General features: G+C 34.9%; 1 protein-coding gene across 2 annotated transcripts in view; it reads left to right on the top strand.

Moving 5' to 3' along the window:
• The window catches only part of LOC114665558 (exportin-5), a 72,454-nt gene that overhangs the window by 35,423 nt on the left and 21,250 nt on the right, over positions 1-15,781 (top strand). For both annotated transcript variants that reach the window (XR_007933551.1, XM_051919307.1), the window contains exons 16-21: positions 953-994; positions 3,955-4,044; positions 5,364-5,563; positions 7,080-7,179; positions 8,267-8,448; positions 13,052-13,152. Coding sequence is in view for 1 of the 2 variants with exons in the window: in XM_051919307.1 (XP_051775267.1) it covers positions 953-994; positions 3,955-4,044; positions 5,364-5,563; positions 7,080-7,179; positions 8,267-8,448; positions 13,052-13,152 (715 nt within the window). In the remaining variant the exon portion in view is untranslated. The remainder of the gene's footprint in view (positions 1-952; positions 995-3,954; positions 4,045-5,363; positions 5,564-7,079; positions 7,180-8,266; positions 8,449-13,051; positions 13,153-15,781) is intronic.

Below are 15,781 nucleotides of genomic sequence, written 5' to 3' on the forward strand. Positions count from 1 at the left end.
CTATGTGCATTGAAGTGATGGATGAGAAAAAAATTGATTTTCTCGTTTTCATGCAGAACTTGCGAAAAACGTTTGACATAATAGAGCAGCAGTAGAGACGAGTCTTGTCCATTGACAAACAATGTGAAAACTTCCATGAAAAATTATTTTAAAAAGTTTTATGTCACTCATATTGTATAATCCACATGTCTATTATCGGTTCATATAATTAAAATGTGCAAAATATGTACATTTTTTTGCTAAAATATTATTAAGTTACTTCCTGAAAACTCACCTCAACAGGAAAGATGTTTTTCCCACAATATTGAACGTTTGAACTGATATCCGCTTTACCCCCTCATTCATTGGTGAAGAATCCTATATTCAGTTGCTCAGAACCTGTCACCATTATAGTTCTGTTATGTCATAAACATTAAAAGTGTAAAAATTAAAAATGTTTCACGGCCTTCACTACAAAGCACAGGGGGGTAAGTAATATTTAACAAAATATTGTTTTTGGTGGAGTATTCCTTTAAGAAAACTGTAGTTTATACAACTGAAATTGTGATGGTACTTTGTCATTTACAGATAAGATTTCAGTGTGTTCTGACAAAACAATTTATTTAATTCATTGGCATTTAAAATGTATTTTTCATGTAATGTATTGTCTGCCCAGGAATTGCAAACCCAATGTTTTTTTCACATAACTAATGTGAATTGATAAGTAAACATTTAAGGTCTTTTCTGAATCTTTCATGGTATGTGTACACACAAAACATTATTTTAATTAGTCTTCAGTTTTTTAAACTTTTTTTTTCTTCATTTATATACTTTTTTTATCCCATTTAATTTTATACAAAATGTTTTTTGTTGAATGTTTTAAAGATAAAGTAAGGGTACAAATAATGTTTAATACAGAATTTTCACTAAATCATGTCTGTTAACTAAAAAATACCTTTTATTTACCTTCTAGCTATTTGCATCAGTAACATTTGAGGTGATTGAGGAAAGCAAGGTAGGCATTATTATTCACATAAATAAATAAGCTGTTTGTTTTACTGATGTGTAATTGGTACCTAAACTGTTTTGATTTTCATTTTTTAAGATCATTAAATAAAAATAGCAAATTCATATGGAAGTATGAAATGCAACTTTTTCATTATACTTTAGTAAATTTATAAAGATTCAGCTAAGTAATTTACCATTGAACTGTGGCATACAAGTTTATATAATGCAATGTTGAATATCAGTATTTCCGCCATTTAGGTAATATATTTGGTTTATTTAAAGTGTAATTGTAGTGACAAACTACAGTATATCCTGACCTTAAAAGCTTCTAGGGAAGGACCTATTTATAAGATGTATAGGTGTCTTGTCTGTTTACTAGTGTAAAGGAATTTGTTGTATTTAGAGGAGATCTGTATGGTTTTCTTACTAGTTATTCTGAATTGTATTTAGCTAACAACATAAGTTTTTTCATACTACACATACATGTTTACAGTAAAATGTAGTGCTTATTTTGGGAATGTGCAAATACCATATTTTAGTAATGTTATGTTTACTGGAATATCTAGGCATAAAGGTTTTATTTAACAGGATTATAGTTAGCAATGCTGAGTATATGTACAAGTGCTGGACTTAGCACTTGTAACCGTTAAACTAGGAAGTCATGTGAAAGTGATAGAGTATTTGCTGCAGATAGATTTAGGAATGTTTGATTAGAGGCATAATTTTCAAAGTGATTTTGTTTTTTTATATGCAAATAATTGAAGACTCTTTAAAATTTATTTCTAAGTAGCACGCACAGTTAAATTTATGTATATACTGTCCAGGTGTAGTACTGTCAAGGTTTTGTGTATTTCAAAAACTAAAACTGTACCTTTTTATTTCAGAAGTATAGGTTTATAGGCTTTATTATTGTTACTTGTATAGAGTATATTGAAATTCTCTGTTACTTGCGGGTGGTAATCAAAATGCAACATGTCAGTACTCTCGTCCATTATTAGTGAGTATTAACAAACATACCATGAGGGTTTTGTCTTGCTTACATTAAAAAAAAATAAATCCCAGAACACAGTTTATAATACCGTATACCATTAGGAAACATTAATTTAGCAGATTTTAAAAAATGATTATGTAATAACAGTTAAAAGCAAATATGTTTATTGGCCTCGTAAGCCTAATGACTGAAATAAATAATGCTGACAAACTATCCAATTTCAGAATTAACTTGCTTAAAACTCGGGTGATGTTCAACAACAGTGCACAATCACAACAAAACAAAGCACACAATTAAACCTTTAATTGAGTCCATTATCTATCTCTCCATCTGCACTCACCAGCCACTTTATTAGGTACACCAGTTCAACTGTGTGTTAATGCAAATATCTAATCAGCTAATCATATGGCAGCAACTCAATGCATTTAGGCATGAAGACATTGTCAAGACGACCTGCTGAAATTCAAACCGAGCATGAGATTAGGGAAGAAAGGTGATTTAAGTGACTTTGAAATGTGGCATGGCTGTTGGTGCCAAATGGGCTGGTCTGAGTATTTCAGAAACTGTCGATCTACTGGGATTTTCACACAAACAAACTCTAGGGTTTACAGAGAATAATCCGAAAAAGAGAAAATATTCAGTGAGTAGCAGTTGTTTGGGCCAAAATTGCTTTGATGATGCCAAATGTCAGAGGAGAACGGCCAGACTGGTTCAAGCTGATAGAAAGGCAACAATAACTCAAATAATCACTTGTTACAACCATGGAATGCAGAAGAGCATCTCTGAACACAACATGTCGAACCTTGAAGAGGATGGGCTACAGGAACAGGAGACCACACCTTGTGTCACTCCTGTCAGCTGAGAACAGGCAACTGAGACCTCAATTTGCACAGGCTCACTAAAATTGGACAATAGAAGATTGGAAAAACATTGCCTGGTCTGAAGAGTTTTGATTTCTACTGTGACATTCAGATGGATGGTACGATCAGAATTTCGCACCAACAACATGAAAGCATGGATCCATCCTGCCTTGTACTGGTACTTCAGGCTGGTGGTGGTGGTATAATGGTGTGGGGGATATTTTCTTGGCACACATTGGGCCTCTTAGTACCAAATGAGCATTGTTTAAATGCAATAGTCTTCCTGAGTACTGTTGTGACCATGTCCACCCCTTTTTGACCGCAGTGGACCCATCTTCTGGTGTCAACTTCCTACAGGTAAACATGTCACAAAGCTCCAATCATCTCAAACTGGTGTCTTGAACATGACAATGAATTACATTTTCTGGATATCAAGTAACTCACAGAATGCGATAAAATGACAATGTCAAAGAATAACAAGACCAAATGCTAAAACACGTAGACAAGCAAGAAGTAATTGTGAATATAGAGAAACAGAGCTGTAGACAAACACGATACCGCAAATGCATGCAAGACAAAGTCCAGGATACAGAATGTAAGAATGTCCCAGAGATAGAAATTCATGGTGTGAAATAGCTGAAATTTCTGACCATAAGAAAGCATTGCTTTTACATCCATACATTAGTATTTCTTTGAAGACCACTACTTATCAAGGTCAGTGTTGTGATCAATGTCAATCTGTATTTTTAATACTGAAAACAAAAGAATGTATTGCCAAAATAGAAAAATTCAGCTTACTCTGGTTGAGCCATCAGAAGTATCGAAATAGATTATAACTTCCTTTAGAAAACATAAGAAGTATCAACAGCTCCTTATCTTTAACTTGTGTTTTTTTTTTTTGTTTTTTTTAGGACTATAGGTCCATATGTTTAACTAGTTAAAGAATGAAAAATCGAGACATAGTGCAGTTGGTTGCTGTAACTAAAGTTGTTTTGTTTGTCACAATTTTTTTAATTATGTTTTTGATTAGATTTGTATGCACAGGGAATTCACATATGCTGTCGGTTTGCATTGTTTTGCTCTAAAATAATATATATACATTATTTTTCATTATAGGCTCCCAGAACTCGAGCTGTGAAAAATGTGCGAAGGCATGCATGTTCCTCCATTATAAAGATGTGCAGAGATTATCCACAGCTAATACACGTATGTCATTTTTGTGAATAGAGGCATTCTGTTTATTTGACTTTTTTCCTAAATGCTTGTTTGACTCTCTTCTAATTTTCTGAATTTTATTTTTTCTTGGCTTTAAACATTTATTTTCTGCCATATCTTGATTTTTTATATTTCTTTTATTCACATGTTATGATTCATAATACATTACTATAGCTCAGATGATGTTTTTGACCCATGATTTATCATAGTTTAACAGTAGTATTCTTGGAACTGCATTGTTACAGTTTTCTAGATTGTTGCACACAACTTAGAATCTGTCTTTGCTTTATGATGCCCTGTTGTTCACATGTTGTAAAGGAGTTTATTGCATTGTGTGTGTAGGTACTCCAATTTTTCCTTTCTACTTATTTTGATTTTTAAAATCTAAGCCTTTTGAGATATGTCATTAAGCTTGTTGAAAATGTTCTTGAAAGAAAATTTCTCAATGGTGTATTCTGCTCAGTGCATTATAGTGTTTTAGTATGTTTTATCTCAGCATATAAATGTTGATCTAATTGCAGTCTAGTGAATCCTGTGTAATGACCTTTCAAGACAAATTTCAGAGTGGTTACTCTGATCTAAATGCATACACAGTAATGGTCTACCCTTTGTGCCCTGAAGAGAGAGAAAGAAAATATGAAACACTTCTTTTCTAGTACATTTGCTGCCAGCAGACTTCTTGCACATTGTGTAATTTGTGCTGTCTCTCCACACAACATAATGCAAATCATAAAACCATGCATCCTTTCTAGAAAAGGCCTTGCAAGACTCTGCATCATTGATAAAAGAGCAGGTGTTAGTAACTTTTTTTGCTTTAATGTACTGTATCACTTGGCTGGTCTAAATCGAAACCTAGTACCTTTTGAGAATTTGGAACACTAAGCCCTAAGGCAAAACTAACAAAAACATAATTCATAATCACATATCATGTTTATTTTATAGGAAGGAATTGTTTGATTAATTGGGTTTACTTCATGCCACAGCTGTAGTATAAAAAAAATATGATTTTCTAGTCACATAGATGGCATGGACTCTGATATGAGTCCTGTGTTTTGGAGCCTTGAGGTTTGATTATAAGTTAGCCCTTATTCGACAACTAAGTATATTGTGGTAATTGATTCACATCAGATTTGTGATCCAAATGTGTTAGGAATTGTAGTACACTTACACATATTAATAAAATCCATAGTTGTACAAAGATATATTTTGAATATACTGCTTGCAAGCACATTTCACTGTTTTCTTTGCCTTTTTATCACTGCAGTAGATTTGGAAATGACATTTGTGTCCTTTTCTTTATCATTTTCTAGCCCTGTTTTGATATGCTTTATAACTATGTGAAGCAACTGTTTTCAAATGAAATGCTTCTGACACAGATGGAGAAGTGTGCATTAATGGAGGCACTTGTCCTTGTCAGTAATCAGTTCAAGTGTTATGAGAAGCAGAAGATATTCTTAGAGGAACTAATGGGAGCTGTCTCCACTCGATGGCTGTCTGGTGAAATGACACAGTATGTTCTAAAAATTAAAATATTGATCTTAACCAAATGTGAATAGTTATTATTGTTGGTTAGAGGTATTTGTGAAAAAAAAACAGTGGAATCATAATGCACATTATTTTCAGGACCATTTGACAATATACGTGCATTAAATAGACCTCTGATTACAAAGTAAGATAAAATCTAATATAGAATGATTATAATTTTTCACTTATTTTCAGTTTCACATCTCTGTTTAATTAAGATACTGGAAAGGTATAGTTTTTGGGAGTAGAGAAGGAGAAAGGCAGAGAGAGCTAAGTAAATTGTAAATAACTGACATTGATCTTTCCAGATATTTGTCTTAGATATGCATTGATTGATTCACTAGCTTTTGTAATAGATTGAATTTTTTTTTTATTTTCTGGTAGTTTAACATTAGCAAAGCATATGCATGTTATTGGAATGCAAGTATATAAAAAAGAAAAAACGGCTAACAAGTGTGCATCTTTCAGTAGTACACCATAATTAGGACCCTGTTCATACTACTACATTTTTATTTAAAAACACATACATTTGTCTATGGTTTCATCTTTTGTACACACTACCCCAACATTTTTGAACCCTAAAAACAAAGGCTTTTAAAAACCCTGTCCAGAGTCTGATACTTTCATAAACATAGCGTCAGTGTTGTGAGGTTAATGAGCAAAAACTTAATTTTCCAAAAGCGACACTTTAATCATACTCAGATTGGTTCGTAGTTGTTTTGTGGTCCTACCTTAATTGGATTCTGCTTATTACAATGTCTCATTCACCAATTTCGACATAGCAGGCATTGGAAGAGTCACTTTCCATGGTGCTTGCTTTAGATGCATACAGGTAAGCAGTACAAAATCTAAATTGGGTTTTGTAGAAGTTTGAATGCTGGACATATACGTAAAAGCCAACTTACTTACCGGTTACTATAGTTTGGTGATGAATGTTATAGTTGGTGGTGTTACCGTTGTAGTGAAAAATTCAGAGCCTCATGAAAATCAGACTGTACAATTAAATAACTTGGTAGACAGGCTCAAATCAACATTTATTATTTAAATGTAATCTTTTCTGTACTGAGGACTGCATTCTGCAATAAAATTAATAAGGCACTTAATGAAGTTGTTTGATATTACAGGACAGAGAGCCATGAAAGCACAATGCAGTAAAGCAAGTCCACACCACAGTGTTGATGCTGCGTTTATGAAGGTTTCTGGCTCTGAAGACAGTTTTTAAAAGTCTTCATTTTCAGGAGCCATAAATGTATTCATATTAAATGAAAATGTAGTAGTGTGGACAGGGGCTAAATCACTTCTTGCAAGTGAGGTGTGTAGTTTTTATTGTTTATGCTCCATTTGTTGTTTTTGCAGTATGTATGCGTAATCTATAATTATTTCATTATATATTTGTTTTTACATTACTTAAATTGTGTGTCTAGTTACTGAAAAATTCTGTCAGTGTTATTTTTAAATAATTTGAAACTAGAACACATATGGTAATCTTTTATTTGAGCCAGAGTGCTTTCGGATCCTGGAATGTTTGTCTCCTTTGTTGGTGCTGACCAGACAATATCTGATCCTATCTCAGATGATCCATGCGGAATTAACAGATCGAGGGTAAGTCAAGTTATTTTTTATATTTTCTTTTGAAGCATGTTACATGTCTAATCATTTGATCTATTTTAAATTGTATTGTTTTTGAATAACTAAATGTTTTAGTCAGTGAATAGCCCAATACGTGCCTGGGCTATGAAATATGTTTAACCATGGGTTAATTTACACAATTGTTTTTGGACTATGTTACTTTGATTGTCTGTGCTGTTTTGTGTTTACAAACTATGTTGCCCAAACCAGACACAGACAGACGCAGGACACACGCTTCCCCCCCAAGGGGAAAATGCCTCACCCCATTTCCCACCTGTACAGCACAGTTCCAAAGCATCAACACACAGTACACAGCACTTTCCTTTCTTTTCTCTTCACTCTCTCTTCGGCTCCCCTCCTCCTCCAGCGAGCTTTGTCCACTTCCTCCCGACTCTGGCTCTTGGAGTAGTGGTGGCTAGAAGTGCTCCAGGTGTCCTGTAATCATCTTCTGGCAGCACTTCTGGTTGTGGCGGAAGTGCTGCACCAAAGGGCTCAACAGTTCCAGGAGCACCCCCTGGCGGCACACACAGAACCTAACAGGGCTGTGCCAAACTCCAATGCCCATGGAGCCCTTTGGGAATCCGTGGTGCTGCTACAACCTAGGGGGGCTGCCACATAGCGCTCCAGGGGAGGTACTGCCCTGAATAAGCTCTCTCCACTGGTCCTCCCACTGTCGAGGCATCCCGACTGGGCAAGGGTCCTGGCCATCCACCACAGTTTCAAAATACTGGACTGTGGATGGTGTGCTGTGCAGAATGTCAAATTGTATTATAGTTTGTATGTATCATCATACCTTTTTAGAATGCATTAAACTTTCCTTGTTTTACCCCATGTCAGAAAGAATATAGTGTACCCAATATTCAACAATGATTAATTATTGAGGATTTTGCTAATGTTGATGGTTAAATCAATTTACTTTCAGAATTTGTAGGGTGAAACTTTACTTTCTTTGCATACTCCTTTTACCCTTATCTACCTAGATCACCATATCTTGTTGATTTAGAAGTAATAAACAGTATAAGTTCAGTTCTACTCTATTTCCCCCTCCCTTCTGCTGTAGATAAGCTTTTGTGTGTACACGATTCTGGGCGTAGTGAAACGGGCCCGCTGGCCTCGTGAACTGGAAGAAGCCAAAGCTGGAGGATTTGTGGTCGGGTACGCCCCCAACGGCAATCCGATCTTCCGCAACCCCTGCAGCGAGCAGGTTGGAAAACTTCTCGACAACTTGCTCGCTCTCATAAGGTGGGTCGAGTTGGACGTGAGTACTATAGCACTTTACAGTGTCTTTTAAGTGTTCTCAGAACGCAGTCTTCCATTTTGAAACAGTGGGAGAACGGGCTGAGTGCACAATGCAGTACTATTTTCTACTTTTATAAGTGGGCAGTAGTACTGAACAATAAAGTGAAAATCATTAAGGATAAGCCTTAAAATCATTTTAAGTTTCCTAGGTCACGTATTTCCATTTTAAATAGTGGGAGCACGTGCTGGGGACTTTCAATCCAAAGTAGAATTTCCTCCTGTTATGTTTTCAGTGGTAGTTAGTGCTGTACATGTAGATATACCCAGATAATTTTTGCTATTCCTGTTTTATTTTCCTAATATAGTCAATTTTTAATTTTGAAGGATTAATCAGTCTTATTGTATATGTTTTATTTGCTAGCTTTTTTTTTTAAACTACATTCCTAGAGTGAAGTATTCCTACACCTCTAAATGTTTAAATTAGTGAGAAGAATATACAGACTAAACCATATGAAGATATGTTTCTTTTTAAGACAATTATCCAAAGATTTCTGGAAGATTCACTAATGAAAAATAATTATACATTTCTCTATCAAAATTTAGTTTAGTCTTTCTAAGAAAAAGATTATGAATGTAGTACATGTGGGGGTGTTTCCATTGCCCTTCTGTGCTAGTTATGGATGACAGCTTCAAACAGCACATCCTTTTCTCTATAAAATTAGTGATAAGTCACACTGCATTGTATTTTGGGGCATGGATGCCATCTTTACAGGATTGTACTGGTTTGTTTGCCATAAGGAACAATAATGCAAGAATCTGCTATGCTTTTAAAAAATCAAAAGCTAATAGACAAAGGAGAGAAAAAGGAACAAACTGAACTGGGTGCAAGGTAATGCTATTTAAACAAGTTGAGCTTAATAACCAATGTGGATAAATATGACTTGCCAGCCAAAGAATGGCTAAGACAAGCTAACTCTTCAGATAATTGTTTTCTGTTGTATTTATTTATTCATTTAGCTATTTTCAGGTTTTCTTACATGCCTTTTTGAAACGATTGATATTCAATAAAAAAGTGTTTTTGATCAACTTCCAGTTTTTATAATTTAGTTTAATACCTTACGCAATCTTTTAGACAAATGGGCAAAAATGTGGTATTTGGCCCAGTGTTTTCTGAAATTTTGTGTCAGCAAAGAATTTTCATATTGATGCATTTCAAGACTGTACCTGAAATTAAAATTCCATATTCTCCCACAATACAGAAAATGAATAATATCTAGAACCTACTCTAGTCAATCGTTTTTTAGTCAGAATACACTTTGAAACAGTCCTTTGGCTGTCAGAATCTACGGATCTAGGTAGAAATAGTTATAAGATTAGCGTATGACTTACTGTACAAAAATGATACAGTAGCTATGCTTAGAAAAACAAAATGATCTTCAGCGTGTTTTTATACGTTTAATAGATAAAGCTGCTTGAAGTATACCATACAATTTTTGGCTTTTAATTCATTTTGGTGCCAAAACTTAAAAGTAATTGTAGGAAAGTACTTTTATTTGGGATTTGACTGGTAGTCAAGGATGTAGAGTAATAAGGTAATATTGGAGACCCTGTAACAATGATAGCTTTATGTAATTCCATCTTAAATATTTACACTTATTACAACCACAACTATTTTCAGCAGAAAACTTTTTTTCTAAATTTATTACTCAAGGCATTTGTGCCACTGCTTCTATAGTGGAACCTTAATTAAAATAATTGTATCAAGAATTTGCTGTTCAAGTACATTTTATTGAATGGTTATGATTGTGAATGTCTGTTTGTTTGGTCCTCTTGAAATGTATGCTTCTCTGCAAGTTTTATTGGATAGGTGGCTACGTCTTGACACTGTGATGTATATGAAATCTTCCAGTCTTCAATGTTAGTGAGCTGTGCATCCTTCTGTGCAATTAACCTATAACTTAAACTTGAAAAGGGGGATTCTGAATTTTATAATGTTAAAAAAGCTAGGGGCACATTCAATTCTTGACAAACTAAGAGCAAAATTCCAAAGCTGTCTTAATTCATTTGTCTAAAAAAAGTGCATTTTTGGTTGTGGGAGTTTTTTAAAGCTTTTGAACATTGTCTTGTATATTTGTTTAGCTGTATGCCATGTTTTGTTACTGTCTGACTTTTTAAAAGATAGGTACAGTTGAAGTCAGAGGTTTACATACTCTTAGGGTGAATTCTTTAAAAAAATCACTTTATAACCCAGATTTTATACTTGCATACTATACATTTGTCCTACCGTTTAAGATATCTGCTTTGTGCAGGGCAAAAGTAATTTTTTCCAACAATGTTCACAGACAGATTATTTAATATTTTATTGATTTTTATCACAGTTCCAGTGGGTCACAAGTTTACATACACTTTGTTAATATTTGGTAGCTTTGTTATTAAATTGTTTAACTTGAGCTAAACATTTTGGCTCGCCTTCCACATGCTTCTTATAATAAGTTACTGGAATTTTGTCCCATTCTTCCAGATTGAACTGGTGTAACTGGGACATTTTCATAGGCCTCCTTGCTTGCACATGCTTTTTCAGTTCTGTCCACAAATTTTCAATCGGACTGAGGTCAGGGCTTTGTGATGGCCACTCCAATACTTTGACATTGTTGTCCTTAAACCATTTTAACCATTTTGCTGCAACTTTGGAAGTATGCTTGGGGTCATTGTCACGATTTTGTCTGTTTTGTGAAGTGCACCAGTCCCTTCTTTAGCAAAGCACCTCCACAACATGATGCTCCCACCCACCTGCTTGACAGTTCGGATGGTGTTCTTTGGCTTGCAAGCCTCACCCTTTTTCCTCCAAACATAAGGATGTCCATTATGGCCAACCAGTTCGACCTTATATTCATCAGACTAGAGGACATTTCTCCAGAAGGTAAGATCTTTCTCCCCATGTGCCACTGCAACTGCAGTGTGGCTTTTTTATGGCGGCTTTGGAGCAGTCGCTTCTTCCTCGCTGAACAGCCCAGGTTTTGTCAATATAGGACTTGTTTTATTGTTAATATTGATACTTGTCTTCCTGTTTTCTCCAGCATCTTCACAATGTCCTTTTGCTGCTGTTCTGGGATTGATTTGCACTTTTTGTGCCAGAGTACGTTCTTCTCTAGGAGACAGAATGCATCTTCTTCCTGAGGGGTACCTTCAGGTGTTTAGAAATTGTTTCCTAGGATGAACCAGATTTGTGGAGGTCCACAATTTGTTTTTCTGAGATTCTGGCTGATTTCTTTTGATTTTCCCATTATGTCAAGCAAAGAGGCAAGGAGTTTAATGGTAGGCCTTAACATACATCCATATTCTGACTCCAGTTAAGCTAAGTTGCTATCAGAAGCTAATCATCTAATTGCCGAAAGGCTTGATGTCATTTTCTGGAATTTTCAAAGCTGTTTTAGAGCACAATTAACAAAGTGTATGTAAACTTGTGAACCCACGGGAATTACAATATAATCAATAACACTGAAATAATCTGTCTGTGAAAATTGTTGGAAATTACTTTTGCCTGCGTAAAGTAGATGTCCTAAACAATATGCCAAATTTATAATTTGTTCGTATGAAATCTATAGAGGAGTTATAAAGTTAATTTTAAAGAATTCATCCTAAGTGTATGTAAACATCTCACTTTAACTGTAGACTATCAGCAATAATTTTGTTTGCCTAAAAATACATTTTCATATTTTGTTCACCTTTAAATATGGTTTGTTATCCTTGACTTTTGGACTCCAGCTCACATGAGTTAATAGGTCCCTGTTGTAATGAGTTCTATAATTTTCTTGACTATGTTCATGAATTGTTTGTGAAGTTAGTGTACTTCTTTAATACAAAAGTGGAATTTATACATGTTTTTTTTCATGAAAAAAATTATTTTTAGTACATATATTTTCTGTATATTCAGATGTGTCAGTTTACAGCTGAAGTTTTGTGTTTTTATTAACTCTGCTTTGTTATATTTTCCCACAAAGCAGTTCTGTTTATAGAGATAGGATAATGTTTCTTGCATCTACATTGTGGTCTCATCTTCATTCTGTTTTGAAGGTACTTTTTAGGAATGCATTTTAATAAGAATTAATAAATTAAGATTATTTCATTTTAGTTTATCTTTATTGTCATACTTTAATGGAATGCTTATTTGGAAATTTCCTCCAAATATTTGGTATCAGAAGGAAACATTTTTTGAAAGTCTTCTTCAAGACAAAGATGTTTTTTGGGCCTAAATAATTTTTTCTAATGAAATTTATGAAATGTGTGCATTTACTTCTGTGCAATGTGGTACATTGGTTATTTGAGAAAATACACTGCAAAAAAGATCTCTCTTACATGGAAAGAAAGCCAATACACTGCTCTCTTCTGGTACAGATGAATGTAGAATTCATTAGCTTTCAGAGTGAACAAAAAACTTCCATGAGCAATAAGCATATAATGGGATAATGTTTATTGCTGGTTTGTGTTTGTCTTTGTAAATAGTTGGTGTTTTACAATTAAAATCTGACCGGGAAAATAAATAAACAATTGAGATAAAGCTGTTCGATATTTATTAAATGCTATAAAAGCTGAATTTTTGTTTCAGAACTCACAACAACCTGTTCTCACCTGAACATTCTGCTAGGCTTAGTGAAACTTTCTCTAAAGCCTTTGACATGATGGAGGTAGAGAAAAATGCTGTACTGGGTAAGTAACCAAAAGTAATTTAATAATGCAAAAGAGTCCAGCTGTGCAAACACAAGTTATATGTGGAATTCGCAAAAGATCATTCACATTATGCAACAAGTAGGTAGGTAATGTAGTGACAAAAACAGAGGAGTAAAAGGAGTTTCTTTTGAAAATGTATTTGTATATTTTTTTATAAGACAAGTGTAGCCAAAATTTGTGATATACAAGGTCATCAGTGTCTCTCAGTGTTTCTTATGAAGACAGTCTGTGTGCTTTCATCCATTCATTGAAGACTGTTATTCTGAATTGAGAGTCACAGTTAACCAGTAGCCATAGCAACAGCATCAAGTGCAATAGTACTGCATGGATTGTCAGTCCATTGCAGGGCATATATTCACTTATTTCAAATATTTTGAGACAAAATGTTTTTGTATTTATTTATTTTATATGTAAACACTACAGTTAGGTCCATAAATATTTGGACAGAGACAACTTTTTTCTAATTTTGGTTCTGTACATTATCACAATGAATTTTAAATGAAACAACTCAGATGCAGTTGAAGTGTAGACTTTCAGCTTTAATTCAGTGGGGTGAACAAAACGATTGAATAAAAATGTGAGGCAACTAAAGCATTTTTTAACACAATCCCTTCATTTCAGGGGCTCAAAAGTAATTGGGCAAATTAAATAACTGGAAATAAAATGTTCATTTCTAATACTTGGTTGAAAACCCTTTGCTGGCAATGACAGCCTGAAGTCTTAAACTCATGGACATCACCAGATGCTGCGTTTCCTCCTTTTTAATGCTCTCCAGGCCTTTACTGCAGCGGCTTTCAGTTGCTGTTTGTTTGTGGGCCTTTCTGTCTGAAGTTTAGTCTTCAACAAGTGAAATGCATGCTCAATTGGGTTAAGATCAGGTAACTGACTTGGCCATTCAAGAATTTTCCACTTCTTTGCTTTAATAGACTCCTGGGTTGCTTTGGCTATATGTTGTTGGTCATCGTCCATCTGTATCATGAAACGCCGCCCAATCAATTTGACTGCATTTAGCTAGATTTGAGCAGACAGTATGTCTCTGAACACCTCAAAATTCATTTGACTGTTTCTGTCCTGTGTCACATCACCAATAAACATTAGTGTCCCAATGCCACTGGCAGCCATGCACGCCCAAGCCATCACACTGCCTCCACCGTGTTTTACAGATGATGTGGTATGCTTTGGATAATGAGCTGTTCCACGCATTCTCCATACTTTTTTCTTGCCATCATTCTGGTAGAGGTTAATCTTGGTTTCATCTGTCCAAAGAATGTTTTTCCAGAACTGTGCTGGCTTTTTTAGATGTTCTTTAGCAAAGTCCAATCTAGCTTTTCTATTCTTGAGGCTTATGAGTGGCTTGCACCTTGCAGTGCCCCCTCTGTATTTACTTTCATGCAGTCTTCTCTTTATGGTAGACTTGGATGTCGATACGCCTACCCCCTGGAGAGTGTTGTTCACTTGGTTGGCTGTTCTGAAGGGGTTTCTCTTCACCATTGAAATGATTCTGCGATCATCCACCACTGTTGTCTTCCGTGGACGTCCAGGTCTTTTTGCGTTGCTGAGTTCACCTGTGCTTGCTTTCTTTCTCAGGATGTACCAAACTGTAGATTTTGCCACTCGTAATATTGTAGCAATTTCTCGGATTAGTTTTTTCTGTTTTCGCAGCTTAAGGATGGCTTCGTTCACCTGCATGGAGAGCTCCTTGACTGCATGTTGTCTGTTCACAGCAAAATCTTCCACATGCAAGCACCACACCTCAAATCAACTCCAGGCCTTTTATCTGCTTAATTGATAATGACATAACGACGGACTTGCCCACTCCTGCCCATGAAATAGCCTTTGAGTCAATTGTCCAATTACTTTTGAGCCCCTGAAATGAAGGGATTGTGTTAAAAAAATGCTTTAGTTGCCTCACATTTTTATGCAATCATTTTGTTCATCCCACTGAATTAAAACTGAAAGTCTGCACTTCAACTGCATCTGAGTTGTTTCATTTAAAATTCATTGTGGTAATGTACAGAACCAAAATTAGAAAAAAGCTGTCTCTGTCCAAATATTTATGGACCTAACTATAAGTAAATGAATGCAATTAAATCTTGTTAAAATGTCAAATTGGCTTTATGTCAGGCTTCAGTTATACCAGTCTTTAAATAGCACCTTATATAGAGCCTGCTATTAAAAAAAAGTACTTTACAAAGCAAGCAAGAACAGAATTCAAGGTAACACAATAACAGTCTTTCAATGCCAGCAATAAAGATGCATGTAAATCATTGTGTGTAAGTCTATTTCATATTGCAAACTACATATATATTTCAATATAAAAATGTATTATTTGGTGTTGAGAACCGACCAGTGGTGGAGTTCTACTCTAGAGAGCCAGGAGGCAGGGAGCAGCCTTGAGCTTAAATAAAAATTCTCCTGGTCTCAGTGAAGGTGGAATTTATAAAGTAGAGAGATGTACTAAATATCTATTGCAGGTAGTAGCAGAAATATTTCACTAAAGTAACACATTTTAATGTTGTATTTTCATTGGACAAATTGTTTTTACAGAGAATAAACAGCTTTTGCTTATAGTTCTGCTTTAAATGATGCTTGATTTATCATTTATTCA

The sequence above is a fragment of the Erpetoichthys calabaricus genome, chromosome 15 (genome assembly GCF_900747795.2).
Source record: "Erpetoichthys calabaricus chromosome 15, fErpCal1.3, whole genome shotgun sequence".
Taxonomy (NCBI): domain Eukaryota; kingdom Metazoa; phylum Chordata; class Cladistia; order Polypteriformes; family Polypteridae; genus Erpetoichthys; species Erpetoichthys calabaricus.